This window comes from Eurosta solidaginis, chromosome X (genome assembly GCF_040869045.1).
Source record: "Eurosta solidaginis isolate ZX-2024a chromosome X, ASM4086904v1, whole genome shotgun sequence".
In the NCBI taxonomy this organism is placed as follows: domain Eukaryota; kingdom Metazoa; phylum Arthropoda; class Insecta; order Diptera; family Tephritidae; genus Eurosta; species Eurosta solidaginis.
In genome coordinates this window covers 3821019-3840922 of record NC_090324.1, presented here as the reverse complement: position 1 = coordinate 3840922, position 19904 = coordinate 3821019, and the positions used below count along the sequence as shown (strand labels likewise).

At 38.3% G+C, this 19904-nt stretch overlaps 1 protein-coding gene across 1 annotated transcript in view; it reads left to right on the top strand.

Annotated features, from left to right (window-relative positions):
• Nucleotides 1-19904, top strand: part of Ca-alpha1D (Ca[2+]-channel protein alpha[[1]] subunit D) — a 6221746-nt gene that overhangs the window by 3208198 nt on the left and 2993644 nt on the right. The window contains exon 15 of the mRNA XM_067758067.1: nucleotides 38-152. Within this exon, the coding sequence (XP_067614168.1) occupies nucleotides 38-152 (115 nt within the window). The remainder of the gene's footprint in view (nucleotides 1-37; nucleotides 153-19904) is intronic.

The following is a 19904-nucleotide window of genomic DNA, read 5'->3' as shown; positions in this document are numbered from 1 at the left end:
TGTAAACAAATTTCAACCAAAATATATCTACGTAAAGATGACGACGATTTTATTACTGCGAGGCCAAGGCGCATGTCTGAAGTAAATACAGCAACAAAAATTATGCCTATTCCGGAGGGTTCATCTTTCTTCATAATGTCTCACAAAAACAGGTTCTAAAATTTTTTACTTACTTTATTTGTAATACTTGTTCTTTGCTTTAAAACAAAGACTCTATAAGCCCAAAACCTCCGCCGAAAACTTGCCACAAGTCTGTGGTCAACCGGATTGAAAACAATAAACTATGGAAGTCTACACCAAAAAGCAAAGTTTCCAAAATTTACATGTATCTATTACCCCACTTCGTTCGAATGGAATTTTGAAATAAAGTATTAAAACCTTTATTTTTGGATTGCGTGTTATAATTGGGTTATTTAAAACAATTTATTTACTCCATGCAGCAAATTACAAGTAATATTTCAAAGCTTGTTTCCACTGTCCATGCATAACAGATGGTTACTCCTCACTTTTACATTGCATAGGATTATTGTTTAAATAATAAGAACTTTTGCTTTAAGGCAATAATTCGAAGCTTTGTGAATTACATGTATGTACATATGTATAATGACGTATAGTACCTTCCCCCTATTAGCCTTTTCCAAAATATATCAATTTATGTCAGCTGCTTGTTGGTCTCTTTCAACCCGTTAAGAATTCTTCTTGCGCTTTATCATAAAAGAAAGAAATATGTTATTTCACTTCTGGTAACGAGAAAAATCACAATGGCTGAAGGAACAAAGGAATTTGCTGGAACAGCGGAAAAAGTTCCTCATAGATGTGCTAGGAGCACAACGATCGTGGATGGAGTCACAGCTTGATATTCAGGGAAAGAGTTCCAAAATATGGAATACAAAGCCGCAGCAACAGCCAGGTTCCACTAAGCTGTCGATAGAAGATAGCACTCATATCGCCGTACCAGAATTTGCACCTTTTAATCGCGAGAAGCAGCAGTGGGAGTCATATGTCGCTCAGTTGACTTAACACTTCACGGCATATAAAGTCATCGACGTTGATCAAAAGAAGGCATTTTTTCTTTCGCGGATTGGCGGCGAAAATTTGAACTGTCGGTTAAATTATTCGGCAGCATAGGTGTGCAGTCGAAATCGTATGACGAGTTTATAGGAAAACTAACCTCACATTTTAAAGCAAAAGTGCATGTGCTTGCATCTCGGTATGAATTATTTAAGCTGAAAATTAAAACTAATCAAAAATATTCAGAGTGGCTAGCTAGATTGCGCGGAGTGGCTCGTAATTGTAAATACGTATGCCGCAATAAGGAATGCAATGAAGAATTTGTAGACGAGCTCATCAGAGACATAATTGTTTTAAATACACCTCATGAACAAGTGAGAACGTCAGCGCTCCAAAAGTTGGAGCCAATACTTGAAGATATTATGTTGATAACCGAAGCAGTTGAAGCAGCGCAAACGGTCAAGAAGCATGAAAATGAAACGAAAAACGAAGTTTTCCAATTAAAACCATCGCAAACGCAAACACAAAACTCATAACAGTCAGGAATTTCAGTCTTTCTCTGGATGTGGAACACATCATACACGAGAAAAATTCAAATTTAGGAACGCGCAATGTCGCAAATGTAGGCGCTTTGGTCATATAGCGCCTGTCTGCAAAACTGGATCGAAGGTAAATGCCATACCCAAGCAGCGAAGCTGTCGGCAACAAAGTATACTAAAGTCGAAAAAAAGTCAAAACGGTGTTTTAGCAATTTATCAAGTCAACCCCCTTGGCAATGCAGTAAACAAAGTTATTCATAAATTTATGGTTGAATTAGAAGTGAGTGGCACGCCTTTACAATTTCGGCTCGACTTCGGAGCAACCTGTTCTGTTATCGGGAAACAGGGCTACAAGAAACTACCTAGTCCCCAATTGTTGCCAGGAAATCAAAGTTACCTCACCACGTACGGTGGTGGGCACGAAAAAGATCTAGGGACTATCTATTTTACGCATCAACGGGGAACATTTGAAAGAATGTCTCAGATTATTGTCACAAATGTGGAGCAAAACGGAGAAATCTTAGGAACGGACCTTATAGAGGAGCTAGGGTTGTGCACTTGCCAAGCTCGCGTTAGATCCCTAACTTTAAATTCTTCTGATGAACTTGTTAAAAAGTTCCCAACCGTTTTCACTGAATGGCTTGGTCGCTGTGATTTTTTTAAAGCGCAACTACGGCTAAAGCCAAGTGCTGTACCTAGATATTTTAAAGCACGCCCTTGCATTTTCGCAGCTGGAGCTTTTCAAAAACGAAGCACAGCGTTTAGTAGATAAGGGTATCTGGAAGCCAATCAATTTTAGCAGCTGGACATCACCCATTGTAGTAGTACCTAAAGCAAATGAATGCATACAAATTTGCGGTGACTTCAAAGCTTTGAATGCACAACTAGATATCGACCAGTACCCAATTCCACGTATTGAGGAATTATTCCAATCATTTCGTGGAAGCCAATTCTTTGCCTAAATAGACTTGTCCGACGCATACCTTCAAATAGAAATGGACGACGCTTCGAAGAGACTTACGGTAGTCAACACACCAGCCAGTCTCTTCGAGTACCAGCGACTGCCTTTTGGTATAGGTAGCGCGCCAGCCATATTTCAGCAGCTTCTAGAGCAAGTAATTGTCAATATCTCCATGTGCGCTAACTATCTAGATGACATAATAATAGGAGGAGGATCAGTTGAGGATCTTAATTTAAATATGGAGCAAGTATTAAAACGCCTGGAGAAGAACGGATTTACGTGTAAGCAAACCAAATGCAGTTTTATGCAAAGTGATGTAGAATACCTCGGATTCGTTATCAATTCTAATGGAATAAGCCCCACCAGCTCAAAAATTGCAGCAATAAAGGATTTGTCACGGCCAAGCAACATTAAAGACTTGCAGGCATTTTTAGGTTTGATTAATTATTACAACTTTATTAAAAACTTTGCACAACTAGCGCGCCACTTAATAAACTAATAAACTGCGCCCTATAAATATAATATTTAAGTGGGAAAAAGAGCAAGAAAAAACATACGTGGAGTTGAAGAGATTATTAACTGCTCCATTATTTTGTCATTTTTTTTTCTCCGACGTTGTGGCAGCGCACTGCCCTCAAGTGGCCCGATGAAACCAGGCTAATCCTGTTTTTTTTTTTTTTTTTTTTAATTCATAAATACTTTTTTTTTTTTTTGTATCCTAATTCTTATTTATGTATTATTTATAATTTTTTTGTTACCGAGTCTTTTAGAGGCAGTGGCTTCTTAAACGCCGATATCTAAAACCGCTCAGCTACAGACAAACTCATCAGCTGAGAAATATAGCTTCACAAATACAATAGACTAAAAATATAAATATAATTTTTTAATTATTAAGAGAAGATAGAACGGTTCAAGGAGCGAGTCCAAACATCAATTATTCTCTAGTGAGAGTTATAATCTTCACACAAACATAGAAAAGGTTCGTGTAGTTGGAAATTGCTTCTGCATTGTTTAAGAATTATAGGTTTATAATGCCTTGAAACTCGGCATGGAACATTCAAGTTTACTTCGTTCAAAAGAAATGGGCTTGAAATCGATCCATTTAAAAGTCTAGCCATAAATAGTACACCTAGCATTTCTCTACGACTTGCAAGTGTAGGAAGATTTATTAGTTTTAATCGATTACTGTAAGGAGGAAGATTTTACGGAGAGTCCCATTGAAGATTTCTTAAGGCGAAAAGTAAAAACTGTTTTTGAATTGATTCTAGTCTATCCACATGAACTTGATAACGCGGATTCCAAATTATCGATCCATATTCTAATATCGGCCCCACCAATGATGTAAAAAGAGTTTTTGTGACGTAAGGATCACTAAACTCCTTTGCCCATCTTTTCACAAATGCTAAAACTCCTCTCGATTTATTGACTGTGGCATTAATATGAGGGTTGAAACTAAGTTTGCAATTCATTGTAACTCCCAAGTCGACAAAAACATCAACGCTTTCCAGAGTTTGGCCATTAACTGTGTTGGAAGCTGGCTGTATGTTCCCACGTGATAAACACATGGATTTACATTTTTCTACGTTGAGAGGCATAAAATTCGCATTACACCAAGTAACTAAACGATTTAAATCCGCCTGGGGTACAGAACGTTCTTCAACCGACGCGTATGACTTAAAAAGTTTTACGTCGTCGGCATACATTAAAATTTTAGAATATTTTATAGTTGTGGAAACATCGTTTATAAAGATCAAAAACAGAATAGGACCGAGATGGCTGGCCTGAGACACACCGGAGGGAACATCGATGACATTCGAACAAATGATTTTAAAAATGACTCTTTGAGTTCTACCGCAAAGATATGAGGAGATCCAGCGAGTTAGGCCAGGTTGAAAACCAGCAATTCGAGTTTATAAACAAGTAATGAGTGGCGTACTTTGTCGAATGCTTTGCTGAAATCAGTGTATATAACGTCGGTATGATGATTGTTTCTAAACCCATTAAAGACGTGAGTTGTAAATTCAAGCAAATTGGTTGTGGTTGATTTGGATCTACAAAAGCCATGCTGAGAACTATCTATCGATGTAGAAATCGAAAATGTAAGGTGATTAGTAACGATTGCTTCGAAAAGCTTAGGGATAGTGGAGAGCTTTGCTATTCCACGATAGTTTTCAGTAGATGACTTGCTTCCTTTTTTATGGAGTGGGATAAGAAGAGATTCCTTCCAAGTCGTCGGGAAAATGCCATTTTTTAGAGAGAGGTTAAACAGATCAGTAAGGGGCTGGTGAATGTATTCCGCACATTTTTTAAGAAAACATGTTGGGATCAAATCGGGACCGTATTTGAAGGATTCTTTTAGGGTATTTAGATGTAGTATAACATCTTCAGGCAGCAAATGTGGGGCATATATTGAGTTACTAGAATGGAGCTCATACGGATAATTTGTAGGTGATGAATCAAACACAGCAGAGTAATTAGAGTGAAAGAATTGAGCGAAGAAGTTTGCAATCTCTTGATCGTCGCTGGAAATGCTGTTTCTAAACTTAATGGCAGAAGGAAACCCGTTAGTTCTGCGTTTAGAATTTACGAAATCATAAAAAGACTTCGGGTGGCAAATAATGTTTCTTTTGGTTTGCTGAAATGAGCATTTGTGGTTATTTCAGCAAACCAAATATTTATAAATTGGCCCAAACAACATAATAATGTTTCTTTTAATTATACATATGTAAGCTTTATAACACTTTTTATTAAGTTCAAAATACTTATGACGGAAAATAGCGTACTGTGCATAATGAGAATATAAACCGGTTCTCTTATATAATTTGAATAAACGTGATTTCTTATTTTTTAAAACTTTTAAATCTTTAGTAAACCAGGTTAGCACTGGTTCAATGTACGAGCATGTGCGTTTGGGCACATGTTTTTGAAATAAAGTATTGTTATGGTATCGCATTTACGATGGAAGCAGTAAGGAAGGCGGTCGGCATGATGTGGTGGTGCACAGTGGCTAGTCATTGTCGGCTGGGGCGGGTCCTTGCCAACCTTACTGTTCCTGCGCCATAAACAGAAAAAAGTTCATATCATGTCTATCAAAACTGAAAGCTGTCAAAATCAAAAAAACCGACAGAAGCGCAGAGACCGACTCAAAACGCTTATAAATTCAAACTAAAACAACATCCGGCCGAACCGGATGTCACGGACAGACCGTTAACATTCAAAATTTAAATTCCAAAAAAAATCCAACGCAACGAAAAAAAATTACCGAACCGGAAATGACCGGCTACCACAAGTTCAAAATCAAAATCAAAAAAAAACGCTGAAAAATAAAAATAAAAGGGCCGAATATATATAGGGGGCGCCGCGGGTATTGTTGCGACGCCCGGTGCTTTGCCCACCCTCAAAATCCATGGCCACCGACGCACCTAAATTTTCGGTGGCCCCTTACCTGGTAACCCTACGTGCCTTCTAAATAAATGGCGACGTCAGCATTCCCATAATAAATTACACAATTTATTCACAATTCATATTAACGTATGTATGCAACAAAAAAAATGCAATAGTGCAGGTTTCTTAACCAGGACTACAGCATTGTTGAACTACGAATAGCTAATGACACTATGAAAATGTAGGTAAGTGTGTGTAGTGCATAAGTGAGAGAAAAAAAAATGATCCAACAGATCACACTTTACTGGGCTGAAATCGAAACGAAATCTAATATGAATACTTAAGTCTGACTAAGCTTGTTCTGTTGGGGGTTCTTTTCTTTTCTCTTACTTTTGCTCGTAATATTTTAAATTATACAATTATTTATGTCTCCCCTTTTTTTTGATAATCGTTATAAACGCAATGTGTGAGAAAAATATGTAATTAAATGTTCTTATGTATTGTAAATATACTACCTACAAAGTAAGAATTTGGTTGAATTTTTTTCTTTTTCATTCACATTCACAAAACATATTTTAAGACTATAAAGTTTGGATACAAATTTCGATATTTGGGGCTCTCTTACAAAATTATTATGTGGTCGTAGTAGAACTTACTTTTGAGTGTAACTAAATATCAATTTGGTGTAATGCGCATAGTACGATGAGAATAATATGTAATATGTGCTAAGAAAATTTGTTATAAAAGCAATAAAGATCAAATTGTGATAGTACTACGTATTATATGCACGTATATTATTTTCTTCTGGTTGTTCGAACGATATTGCTAGCAATATTGATTCATATGTATACATGTATATATATATATATATTGTATTTGTATGATATAAGAAAAAAAGTTTAAATCTTTTAGCCAATTCGTGCATAATCGACCAATGACTGCGGTCGCAAATTTTTTTTTTTTTTTTTGTAACAATTTATGGTTGAGCTCCAAAAATGGATCGCTAAAACGTTTCACGTGATGAAGACGGCTTATTATGAATAAAATTTATAGAGCTGACTTCAATCATTTTAAAGGAAGAAAAAATATCATTAAAATAAAAAAAAAGGAAATGTATGCTCCTTGTTGTATAGCTAACAATTTCAAGTATTCAATAATACAATTTGACGAAAAAAAATCGATCCTTGTTAAATGGTTTAACCGGGCTGTATAAAACTCTCTAGGTACTGCTTAGAAGTTTCTTTAACTACCCTGCAAAAACGCTCTCGTCATTCCACGTCATTTGACTAGCTATTATACAGTCATAGGTTATATTCCTAGTCACATTTGCATGGGCGTGGGTAAGTTTCGTGACCAGCATTTTTTGTAGGGTAATTATATCTAAAGTTATACCTTGCTGTGGTATCACAACGGACCTTCGTGTTGTCCAAGTGAGCTATCCTTATCAGGGATGCTACCACCTAACCTATCCTATACCTTGCTGGTACTTACATGGCCGCCAGAGTACGTACCGTGGGCCTCTGCCGGCGTGGTTACTGGTGATGTTGTTGTTGCTGGTGAAGTTGTCGCTGTTGTTGGTTATGGCGCGCGGTCTTGGGCGCGCTGTGTTGGTACTGTTGGTGTTGCTGCGCTCTGGTCCGAGGTGATCAAGTGAACCTGGTGGCAATAAAACTTCGTGTTGACCTTTACGATCTGGATGACTTGGTGCTAACTTTGGCGTTCGTTGTATTACGCTGCAGTGTACTGCTGGCCCTGGAGGCGGAGGTGGTGTTGGACGCTTATCCAAAGGTGGTGGTGTACGTCGTAAACGTAGAGAAAGGAATTTATCTTCGGATACCAAGGGTTTCTCATCAACAATTTGTTTAGTGCCGTCCGAATCCGAATCGGAATCACTAGAACTTTCCTCACTAGGTGTGACTGTGAAACGCCGACCTACTACTTCAACTGGATATTCTTTACGTTGAGCTTGTGTCCACACAACACAACCGTTGTAAGGTTTATTACCACCCAAATAGACGAGTAAAAACGAGGTTTGTCGGAATGAACTGGTCGGTATTTTGCGCTACCGACTCTTTCCTAGTTTCTGGGCATTTTCCCGTTTGTTATTTTGGTAGTTGGGTGAAGAAATCGGCCTGTAATTCCTCGTTGCGGTCTTTTGGTTCTTCACAATACTCTGTTGAATATGTGCACAGCACGGCGAGGGTGTTTTGCGATGAGTTGAATATATTCTGGGATGTGCAGTTGATGTAAGCAATAGTGTTAATGAAGCAGGTTTATTAAATTTTCCGATTAACTGCGCAAAAGAAAAGCCAACTCTTGCTTTTTTTTCCGGCCGGAAAAACGTGGCTATCTTTTTGCTGCTTTTTTTCTAAAATTCCCCACTCCTTCTTCGTTTTACTTGCGGCCGGAAACTCCTGGCAATTTTCGCTAGTGATCGCCGGTCTGTTTTTTTCTTGTTTTCCGATACTTTTTTATCGCAACTTTCGCCCCACCACCAGTCACTAGGTGTGTTCGCGCGAACACGCTCCCAAGTGGACCGTAACCGTAGACCATAACAGCAGACCGTAACAAACCTGCTTCGCTTTGAAGACCTGACGATGAAGCGAACAGGAAACCGGATCCGCTGGGGGCCAGGGGCCTCCGATGCCAATCAACGTGGGGCACGACTCACCCCTGAGATAAGAATCTCAAAGTCCTACTACGAAGCTAGCCGGGCAACAAAGGTCCATCAAAAAAAGGTTAAGTCAAGTTGGGAATTATTTCTGTTTCCTAGTTTAAAGGGCTTTGCGGCAATCAGACATTTGTTATGGAGAACTCGTCAAAACTCCGAAAGATGATTTCTAGTGGTTATCGCCCCCACAGAAAGGCAAAACAAAAAAATGTGTAGACATTTTGATCTGGAGAACTCGTCCAAACTCCGAAAGGCTAGTGGTCATCGCCCCCACAGAAGGCCAAAAAAAATTTGGATACTCAATGGGAACGCTGATATCTCCTGTTCCCCGAAGGCACTCGGGCTCCAAAAAAAAAAATAAAAAAAAAACACAAAATCATTCATTCTTGTCCCTAGTGCTCCCAACCGTTGGTCCCAACACACCCAGCCGCAACGCAGAGGCGGTCTCTGAGGACGCGCTAGTGGGACTGGCTGGGGGTGCTGAGGCCTCCCGTTTATTCACCCGGGACACCCCTCCTGCCTCCGCCGCAATGGGCGGAACGGCTTCAAGGGCCGCTCCCCAGACTGGTGGGACAGGAAGAGGTGCCACTTTGAATCCCAGCTCAACCCGTCACAATCCAGGTGGTATTCTATGGTACCACCTGGGACGTGGGCTGAGCTGGGGTCCTACCATTCGCTCACACACTCACACCAGACAACACAAATTCGGCATACGAAAACTAAAAAAAACTATAAAAAAAAAAATTGTACAAAAAAACCCAATTTAGCGGACAAAATTATTCCTAGCCGACTAACGGACAACATTTCGGTAACAAAAAAAACCCACTTACAAAAACAACTAAGTGCGTTCAGCACTGCCTCATCGGGTGAATACAAAAATCCGGAGGACTGACGTGAAGTCCCGTGACCCCTTCGGCCACTACCCCCGATGACCAGCCCGGACAACCTGATCCGTCCAACCATCCCACCGCAACGTAGGTGGCAGCTCCTGTGGCTGCTCACTCGCACTGGTGGGATGGTCAACTTCACAGGTTGACCCGACTGACCCTCGCAACCAGCGGCTTAGGCGCCACGTTGGGCGCCATCTGTTATGGTATCGCATCTTCGGTGGAAGCAGTAAGGAAGGCGGTCGGCATGATGTGGTGGCGCACAGTGGCTAGTCATTATCTGCTGGGGCGGGTCCTTGCCAACCTTACTGTTCCTGCGCCATAAACAGAAAAAAGTTCCTATCATGCCTATCAAAACTGAAAGCTGTCAAAATCAAAAACCCTGACAGAAGCGCAGAGACCGACTCAAAACGCTTATAAATTCAAACTAAAACTACATCCGGTCGGTCGGCCGGATGTCACGGACAGACCGTTAAACATTCAAAAATTTAAAATTCAAAAAAAAATAAACTTCAAAAAAACTAAGCGCAAAAAAAAAAATTACCGAACCGGACATGGCCGATTACCAACGTTGAAAATCAAACTAAACAAAAACGGCTGAAAAATAAAAATATAAATAAAGGGCCGAATATATATAGGGGGTACCGCGGGTGTTGTTGCGACGCCCGGTGCATATCCCACCCTCAATATCCATGGCCACCGTCGCACCTAAAATTCCGGTGGCCCCTTACCTGGTAACCCTACGTGCCTTTTAAATAAATGGCGACGCCAGCATTCCCATATTATTTACAAGTTTATTCAAATTTCATTTTTACTAACGTATGTATGCTATAAAAGAAATATTTAAAGCTATACCTATATTTATGTCACCCCCTTTTTTTTCTTGACAAGGGTTATAAGCGCTTGGTGTGAAAAAAAAATTGTAAATAAATGTGCTTATGAATAGTAGATATATTACATGCAAAGTAAAAATTTGGTTAAATGCCCGTTTTCGTTTCATTCACAAACCTATTCTAGGGCTATACAGTTTGGATACAAATTCCGATAATTGGGGCCCCCTTACAAAATTAATATATTGTTGTAGTAGAACTTATTTTTGAGTTTAACAAAATATCAATTCGGTATAACGCATAGTATAATGACACTAATATGTAATATGTACTAAGAAAATTTGTTATAAACGCAATTAAGATTAAATTTGGGGTGAATCATACTCCTAGAAGAAATTGTTTCACATATTCAAGTAAAACATAACTTTTAAATTTATAGGAAAATGAACGGAATCGTTTTACATGTTCAGGTAAAACGTGTACTTTTAAATTCATAGAAAAATTAACGAAATCGTCTACATGTTCAGGTAAAACGTGAACTTTTAAATTTATGGTAAAATTAACGACATCGTTTTACCTGTTCATGCAAAATGTGAACTTTTAAAATTATAGTAAAATTAATGAAATCGTTTTACATGTTCAGGTAAAACGTAAACTGTTTTGCATTTATCAGTCAGTGCTGGTATTGTTTTGTTTTTCTTTTTTTTCTTGCTTCTAAGTTAATTAAACCTATCTACTTAACTTTACGTTACGTCTACTTTTTTTTTTTTGCATGGTATAATAAGTTAACTTTACTACAAGTGGATGCAGCTTGCTCTCTTTAACTTAGGTATATGCATGTATGTATGCATTACGTGTTAAGATTCTATACTGGGGTGATAGCCTTGAATTTGAATATGTGTGTATATTAACAATATATGTTGTTGCAGAGTCAAAAAAAAAAAATTAAAGAACAAGGTTGATACTACAAATACGTATATTTAGTTCAGTATTGGAACGAACTCACCGCTTTAACCGCTGATATTCGTTGTCGCAATTGGGATGGCCGCAGGCCTATATTCGCTGCCCTGTGGTTGTTATTGTAGCTGGTATTGTTGTAGCCCGTACGGTCGTAGCTGATACGGTTGCGCTAGCATTGTTATAGCCGGTATAGTCGTAGCTGATAAGGATGCGGCTAATATTGTTGTAGCCGTTATGGTCGTAGCTGATAGGGTTGCGCTAGCATTGTCATAGCCGGTATAGTCGTAGCTCATAAGGATGCGGCTAGTAGCGTTGTAGCCGTTATGGTCGTAGCTGATAAGGTTGCGGGTAATATTGTTGTCGGTGGTGCCCGTGATAATAGTAGGCGCCGTTGGTGGTGGTTGGCGCTTTGGGTCGAGGTAACCGAGTGAACCGGGTGGCGATAAAGCTTCGTGCTACCCTTTGCGAGCCGGATGACTTGGCTCTTTGACGTTGATTGTATTACGCGGCAGCGTACTGCTGGCCCTGGAGGCAGAGGTGGTGTCGGATGCTTTTCCGCAGATGGTAGGGTTCTTCGTAAACGTAGAGGAAGGGGTTTATCTCACTAGGTGTGACTGCGAACGCCGACCCACTTCAACTGGATCTTGTGTCCACGCAACACAACCGGTGCAAGGCTTATTACCACCCAAAATAGACGCGTAGAAACGAGATTTGTCGGAAAGAACGGTTTCGGTACTTTGCGCTATCGACTCTTTCCTAGTTTCTGGACAATCACCTGCTTACGCGCACAGCCGGCGAGGATGTTTTGTGATTAGTTGAGTATCGTTGGGGATGCGCAGTGAGCAATAGGGTTACCAAAGCAGTATAGTTGAGTATCGTTGGGGACGCGAAGTGAGCAATAAGGTTACTAAAGCAGTATATTAGCGGAACTTGACGCCTTTGCTGCTGAAGTTATGCCCCTAGATGTTATATATCCCGTTTGTATAATTGTAGGGTCGCCAAAGTTTCGCTCACGCAATTTTCCACCTTTCCTCTTTTCTTTTTGCCGGAAACTCCTGGCAATTTTCGCTAGTGATCGCCAGCCTTTTTTTCTTCTTTTTCGATACTTTTGTATCGCAACTTTCGCCTCATCCCCAGTCGCTAGGTGTGTTCGCCCGAAAACGCTCCCAAGTGGACCGTAACCGTAGACCATAACAGCAGACCGTAACAGATTTTAGGTCGAAATATTGCATATGCCGTATATTATTCTACTATCTATATATTAATACGCTAACAAAATGTCCATACAATCAATTGACAGGCTGTTTCGCATACTTAGAATAATTAAAATCATATAAAAGTTATTCTATATATTAATATGCTAACAAAATTTCCATACAATCAATTTACAGGCTGATTCGCATACTCAGCATACGTAAAATCATATAGAAGTTATATGAATCGATTCGTATGGATCAGCACCCGTGCATAGGCCTATTTTTGTTAACAAATATTACTCTATTTATTTATAACTAGCAGACCCGGCAGACGTTGTTCTGCCATAATATTGGTATATCTGCATACATTTTAATAAGCTTTTCCCGTATAACTCTGCCCTCGCCCCTCTACACTTTTTCCAAATATTTGTATTCACTCCTCCCTCCGTATTTTTCGCTTCATCCATCTCCATCTTCGTCTCATTCTATCTCTTTCTCAGTCTCCTTCTCTCTTTTCTCTTCTCTCAAGTTTTTCTAATTCTCCTTCATATATTATTGCCAATCCCAGAGGGTGGTATGTATTTTGTTCCAGTCCCAGTCCGAGTCTCAGTCCCAGTCCTAATCCCAGTCCCAGTCCGTCTCTGGTCTACTTCCCGGAAAAAAGCATCGTAGATACTAATATAGGCTAATTTATATACCAAATTTCAGGTACCTAAATCGAATAAGACGTATGTAAACAAGTATGTGGGTATTATTAATTCATGTCTTTATTTCGGCTTCGCATGCATATTTATCAGTTTTGCCAGGTAGATGCGACTAAATCGAATATCACAATGAAAATTACTTAAAAGCTCTTAGCAACAGCTTTCATTTGATATCCAAAATACACACACATTCTAGGGGTATCCGGGTGCATGGTTTGGCCTATATCTCGAGACCCAATTCACCAATAGGTATGAAAACTACCCTGTAGTAAAGCACTCATCAACAGTTTTCATTTGATATCCATATTGTATAAACATTGTCTCGGGGTATCCGGGTCCACGTTTGGGGCCTATATCTCGAGACCCAATTCACCCAGCGGTATAAAATTTATATGTAGTAAAGCACAAATTAACAGCTTCAATATCCATAATGTAAAAACACATCCTAGTGTTACCCTGATCCACGTTTTTGCCTATATCTCGAGACCCTAGTCACCAATAGGTATGAAAACTACCCTGTATTAAAGCACTCATCAACAGCTTTCATTTGATATCCATATTGTATAAACACATTCTAGGGGTACCCGGGTCCACGTTTTGGCCTTTATCCCGAGACCCTAGTCACCAATAGGTATGAAAACTACCCTGTACTAAAGCACTCATCAACAGCTTTCATTTGATATCCATATTGTATAAACACATTCCAGGGGTACCCGGGTCCACGTTTTGGCCTATATCTCGAGACCCTGGTAACCAATTGGTATGAAGACTACCCTGTACTAAAGCACTCATCAACAGCTTTCATTTGATAACCATATTATATACACACATTCTAGGGGTGCCCGGGTCCACCTTTTGGCCTATATCTCGAGACCCTAGTCACGAATAGGTATGAAAACTACCCTGTACTAAAGCACTCATCAACAGCTCTCATTTGATATCCATATTGTATAAACACATTCTAGGGGTACCCGGGTCCACTTTTTGGGCTATATCTCGGGACCCTAGTCACCAATTGGTATGAAGACTACCCTGTACTAAAGCACTCATCAGCAGCTTTCGTTTGATGATCATATTATATAAACACATTCAGGGGTGCCCGGGTCCATCTTTTGGCCTATATCTCGAGACCCTAGTCACCAATAGGTATGAAGACTACCCTGTACTAAAGCACTCATCAACAGCTTTCATTTGCTAACCATATTATATAAACACATTCTAGGGGCGCCCGGGTCCACCTTTTGGCCTATATCTCGAGACCCTAGTCACCAATAGGTATGAAAACTACCCAGTACTAAAGCACTCATCAACAGCTTTCATCTGATATCCATATTGTATAAACACATTATAGGGCGCCCGGGTCCACGTTTTGGCCTATATCTCGAGACCCTAGTCACCAATAGGTATGAAAACTACCCTGTACTAAAGCACCCATCAGCAGCTTTCATTTGATATCCATATTGTATAAACACATTCTAGGGGTGCACGGGTCCACGTTTTGGCCTATATCTCAAGACCCTAGTCACCAGTATATATAAAAACTACCCTGTACTAAAGCACTCATCAACAGCTTTCATTTCCATATTGTATAAATACATTCTAGGTTTGCCCGGGTCCACGTTTTGGCCTATATCTCGAGACCCTAGTCACCCAGGGGTACGAAAAATACCCAGTGTCAAAGTGCTCATAAGGAGCTTCCATTTGATACCCATATTGTACAAACACTTCCTGGAGTTACCCGGGTCCATGTTTTGGCCTATATATCGAGACCCTAGTCACCCGTTATCAAAATACTCATTATACAAACCTTCCCCGTGGAAAAATACATATATATAGCAATTTTCATAATAATCAGTGTAGTAGTTTTTGAGTTAATCGATGACATACATACAAACATTCATTTTTATACTCAGTTGAGAAGAGCTTTGATTGGATAATGGTTGGTTGTACAGGTATAAAGGAATCGAGATAGATATAGACTTCCATATATCAAAATCATTAGTATCGAGAAAAAATTTGATTGAGCCATGTCCGTCCGTCCGTCCGCCCGTTAACACGATAACTTGAGTAAATTTTGAGGTATCTTGGTGAAATTTGGTATGTAGGTTCCTGGGCACTCATCTCAGATCGCTATTTAAAATGAACAATATCGGACTATAACCACGCCCACTTTTTCGATATCGAAAATTTAGAAAAACCGAAAAAGTGCGATAGATCATTACCAAAGACGGATAAAGTGATGAAACTTGGTAGGTGAGTTGAACTTATGACGCAGAATAGAAATCATGATGAAATTTGGCAGGAACGTTACTAATATTACTATATGTAATGAATTTTAGCAAAATCGGTAACGAACACGCCCACTTTTAAAAAAAATTTTTTTAAAGTCAAATTTTAACAAAAAATGTTATATCTTTACAGTATATAAGTAAATTATGTCAATATTCAACTCCAGTAATGTTATGGTGCAACAAAATACAAAGATAAAAGAAAATTTCAAAATGGGCGTGGCTCCGCCCTTTTTCATTTCATTTGTCTAGGATACTTGTAATGCCATAAGTCGAACAAAAATTTACCAATCCTTGTGAAATTTGGTAGTGGCTTAGATTCTAGTACGATAACTGTTTACCAATCCTTGTGAAATTTGGTAGTGGCTTAGATTCTAGTACGATAACTGCTTTCTGTGAAAAGGGCGAAATCGGTTGAAGCCGCGCCCAGTTTTTATACACAGTCGACCGTCTGTCCTTCCGCTCGGCCGTTAACACGATAACTTGATCAAAAATCGATATATCTTTACTAAACTCAGTTCACGTACTTATCTGATCTCACTTTGTATTGGTATACAAAATGGCGGAAATCCGACTATGACCACGCCCACTTTTTCGATATCGAAAATTAGGAAAAATGAAAAAAATGCCATAATTCTATACCAAATACGAAAAAAGGGATGAAACATGGTAATTGGATTGGTTTTTTGATGTAAAATATAAATATAGAAAAAAAACTTTGTAAAATGGGTGTGACACCTACCATATTAAATAGAAGAAAATGAAAAATTCTGCAGGGTGAAATCAAAAGCCCTTGGAATCTTGATAGGAATACTATTCGTGGAATTGCATATATAAATAAATTAGCGGTACCCGACAGATGATGTTCTGGGTCACCCTGGTCCACATTTTGGTCGATATCTCGAAAACGCCTTCACATATACAACTAAGGGCCACTCCCTTTTAAAACACTTTATTCCTTTAATTTGTTACCCATATTGTACAAACACATTCTCGATAACCCCTAGCCCACCTATAGAACTAAGGCCCACTCCCTTTTAAAATACTCATTATCACCTTTCTTTTGATACCCATATCGTACAAACAAATTCTAGAGTCACCCCTGGTCCGCCTTTATGGCGATATCTCGAAAAGGCGTCCACCTATAGAACTAAGGCCCAATCCCTTTTAAAACACTCATTAACACCTTTCATTTGATACCCATATCGTACAAACAAATTCTAGAGTCACCCCTGGTCCGCCTTTATGGCGATATCTCGAAAAGGCGTCCACCTATAGAACTAAGGCCCACTCCCATTTAAAATACTCATTAACACCTTTCATTTGATACCCATATCGTACAAACGCATTCTAGAGTCAACCCTGGTCCACCCTTATAACGATATCTCGAAAAGGCGTCCACCTATAGAACTAAAATTTAAAATACTCATTAACACCTTTAATTTGATACCCATATCATACAAACATATTATAGAGTCAGCCCTGAACCACCTTTATGGCGATATCTCGAAAAGGCGTCCACATACAGAACTAAGGTCCACTCCCTGTTAAGATACTCATTAGCACCTTTCATTTGATACTCATATCGTATAAACACATTCTAGAGTCACCCCTGGACCACCTTTATGGCGATATCTCGAAAAGGCGTCCACCTATAGAACTAAGGCCCACTCCCTTTTAAAATACTCATTACTAGAGAACTGAGGCGAACTCCTTTTTAAAATACTTTTTATACCCAGCTGTACTTGTACACAGGGTATTATAACTTTGAGTGGATAACGGTTGGTTATTAATCATAAATCTGAAATAGTTAAACCTATCGTAACAAAATTCGGCAGAGAATTTGCCTTTACTATAAGGAGTTCTTTGAAGAAAAATTAACAAAATCGGTTAAGGACCACGCCCACTTTTATATAAAAGATTTTTAAAAGGGTCGTAGACGAAAATAATAGGCTATATCTTAGCAAAGAAGAGCTTTATATCAATAGCATTTGACTTTCTAAATTGAATTAATTGAATTAAATTGGAAAACACTAAAATTTTAGAAAATGGGTGTGACGCCGCCCCTTTTTGTCTAAGCAATTTTCAATGTTTCGGGAGCCATAACTCGAAGAAAAATAAACATATCGTAACAAAATTGGGTACGCATATTTTCCTTATAGCAGGAAATATTCCTAGTAAAAATGGATAAGATTTGTTAAAGACCACTCCCACTTGTATATATAAATGACTTTAAAAAGGGTCGTAGGCAAAACTAATAAGTTAAATTTTAGCGAAAAATAGTCGTTATAACAAGAAATGAGAAAAAATTTAAATCTTGAAAAATGGACGTGGCACTGCCCATTTTTTATAATGCATTTCCCAATGTTTCTGGAGCCATAGCTCGACGAAAAATTTGGTGCACATGTATGCCTTTCAACAGGAAATATTTTCAGTAAAAATCTGCTAAATCGGTTAAATCGCCTTCTTTTATATAAAAGGTTTTGTAAAAGTGCGTAGATGCAGGTAATAAGCTATTTCTAGTAAAAGTGGAAAATTTTCGTTAATTATCCTGCCCACTTTTTTGTAATTATTTGTTCCATCCTAAATGCCCTGCTCAAGCAAAATGATTTATTGAAAGTAATAGCAACACATATTTATATCCCCGCCAATACAATAAGTGTCAAACGCCTATATTGTATAAACACATTATATGGCAAAAATGTAGGCCAATATCCCCAAACCTAAGTAGGTTTTTGAAATAATAACCCTCCCATATTGATAACTTCTTCAATACCTTTTGATTGATACCCACAGTGTCACCTAAACTCACAAAACATTTTTCGAACCTGCGTTTTTCACAGATGATATGGGTGTTATTTAAAGACGAAATATAGATAAAAGTTTCATAAAAACTTTAAATTGCCGACTAAAGAAAGTTTGAGAGTTAGTAATGTGTCGGATAGAAACTATACTCATTAAAAAATCCAAAATTTTATTGATATTGAACAATGAAATTATATTATACAATATTAAACTGGAAAAAAGTCGAATCACAACTAGACCTTCTCTTCATTATTAATAGGAACAGAAAATATTTTATCTCTGAAAGCAGTCGAGGTTCATGTGTATATATAATAATTAACCTTGATATATTAGATGACCTGCAAAGAAAAGAAAAATTTGGACCAATTTATGTATGTAAGTCAGCACACATGCTAATTTCATCACTGCGATGTTTATTAAATCTTATTATGAAAGTCAACCTTTTATATTTTGTAATCACTAGTTAGAACATTTTTTATTTTTTTATTTTCTATACAATACACTTAAAGCTTTAATTTCGATTAAAAAGTTTATATTTACTTAAAATTAAGGCTTCTCTTATTTGTATAAATTAATAATATTGATAATATAATAAATCTTAAGGATCAGAAAAATATGTACCTAATTAGCTACAGTATATAAATATCTTAATCTATCTTAGTTAGTTTCGCTATTTTCATAAGAAGAGGCGCAGATGCTATCGTGGTAGCTATATACTGTTTCATAAGTGGTAGCTTTAACATGGGTTGTGTCAATATTTGAAAATATTCAGTCAATTTGGGTACCTGCAGGTGTGGTGAAATATTGGGGGTCTAGCAGTGAATTAAAGTTATTATCTCTCAGTAGATGTTGGATTCTATTATCTCTAGACTTAAGGCATAGATTAAAGTCACCCAAAATTAAGAAATTTTTTTCATGCAGATCTGTCGTGAGAATTTCTCGCAGTTCTGATTCAAAATGCCTGATAGAAAATGTGGAATTCCTATAAAGCACCAATATGTGATAATCTTTGCATTTGAATACAACGATTTCTAAAACCTTGCGACCAGAGCAAATTTTTTTCACCTTACATAATTCGATTGCGGAAGCAATGTTAGGTCTCGCATACACTACAACGCCTCGCTTATTTCTGTTTTCCGTTTCAGTGCTTTCCATCCGTAAAGCATTTAGTGAAATAAACCCAGGAATTTCAAAGTGTTCAGATGGATATCTCCATGTCTCGACAAAGCACAGGATATCCGAAGATAGCATAAGGATGTCATTATTTATATCATTTTTGTGGGCATGAAGACTCTGGACATTATGAAATATAATTTGAAGGCTCGATGTTCGAGAAAGCATAAAGTTGAATGTTGGGTCAAATCAGTAAACTGCCTAAAAACAGGATCAGATTCACAAAAGGGATTGGGTGGAATGAAGTTACCTAATATAAATAGACAATCAGCACTAGTAGCTCGACTGCAGGCTACATATAAAGATGATCTAGGTATTCTCGGTCGGCTGTGAACTACCACTTTGTTATACGTAGCACCCTGGCTTTTGTGAATTGTTATTCCCTCAGCGGGGACAATTGGAAACTGGTTTCTTTCAATTGTTATCTGCTCATTTCTTTTATATTGAAATGCTCTAACAGTCTTCTCAATGGGTGTCCACGAAGATTTATTGGGA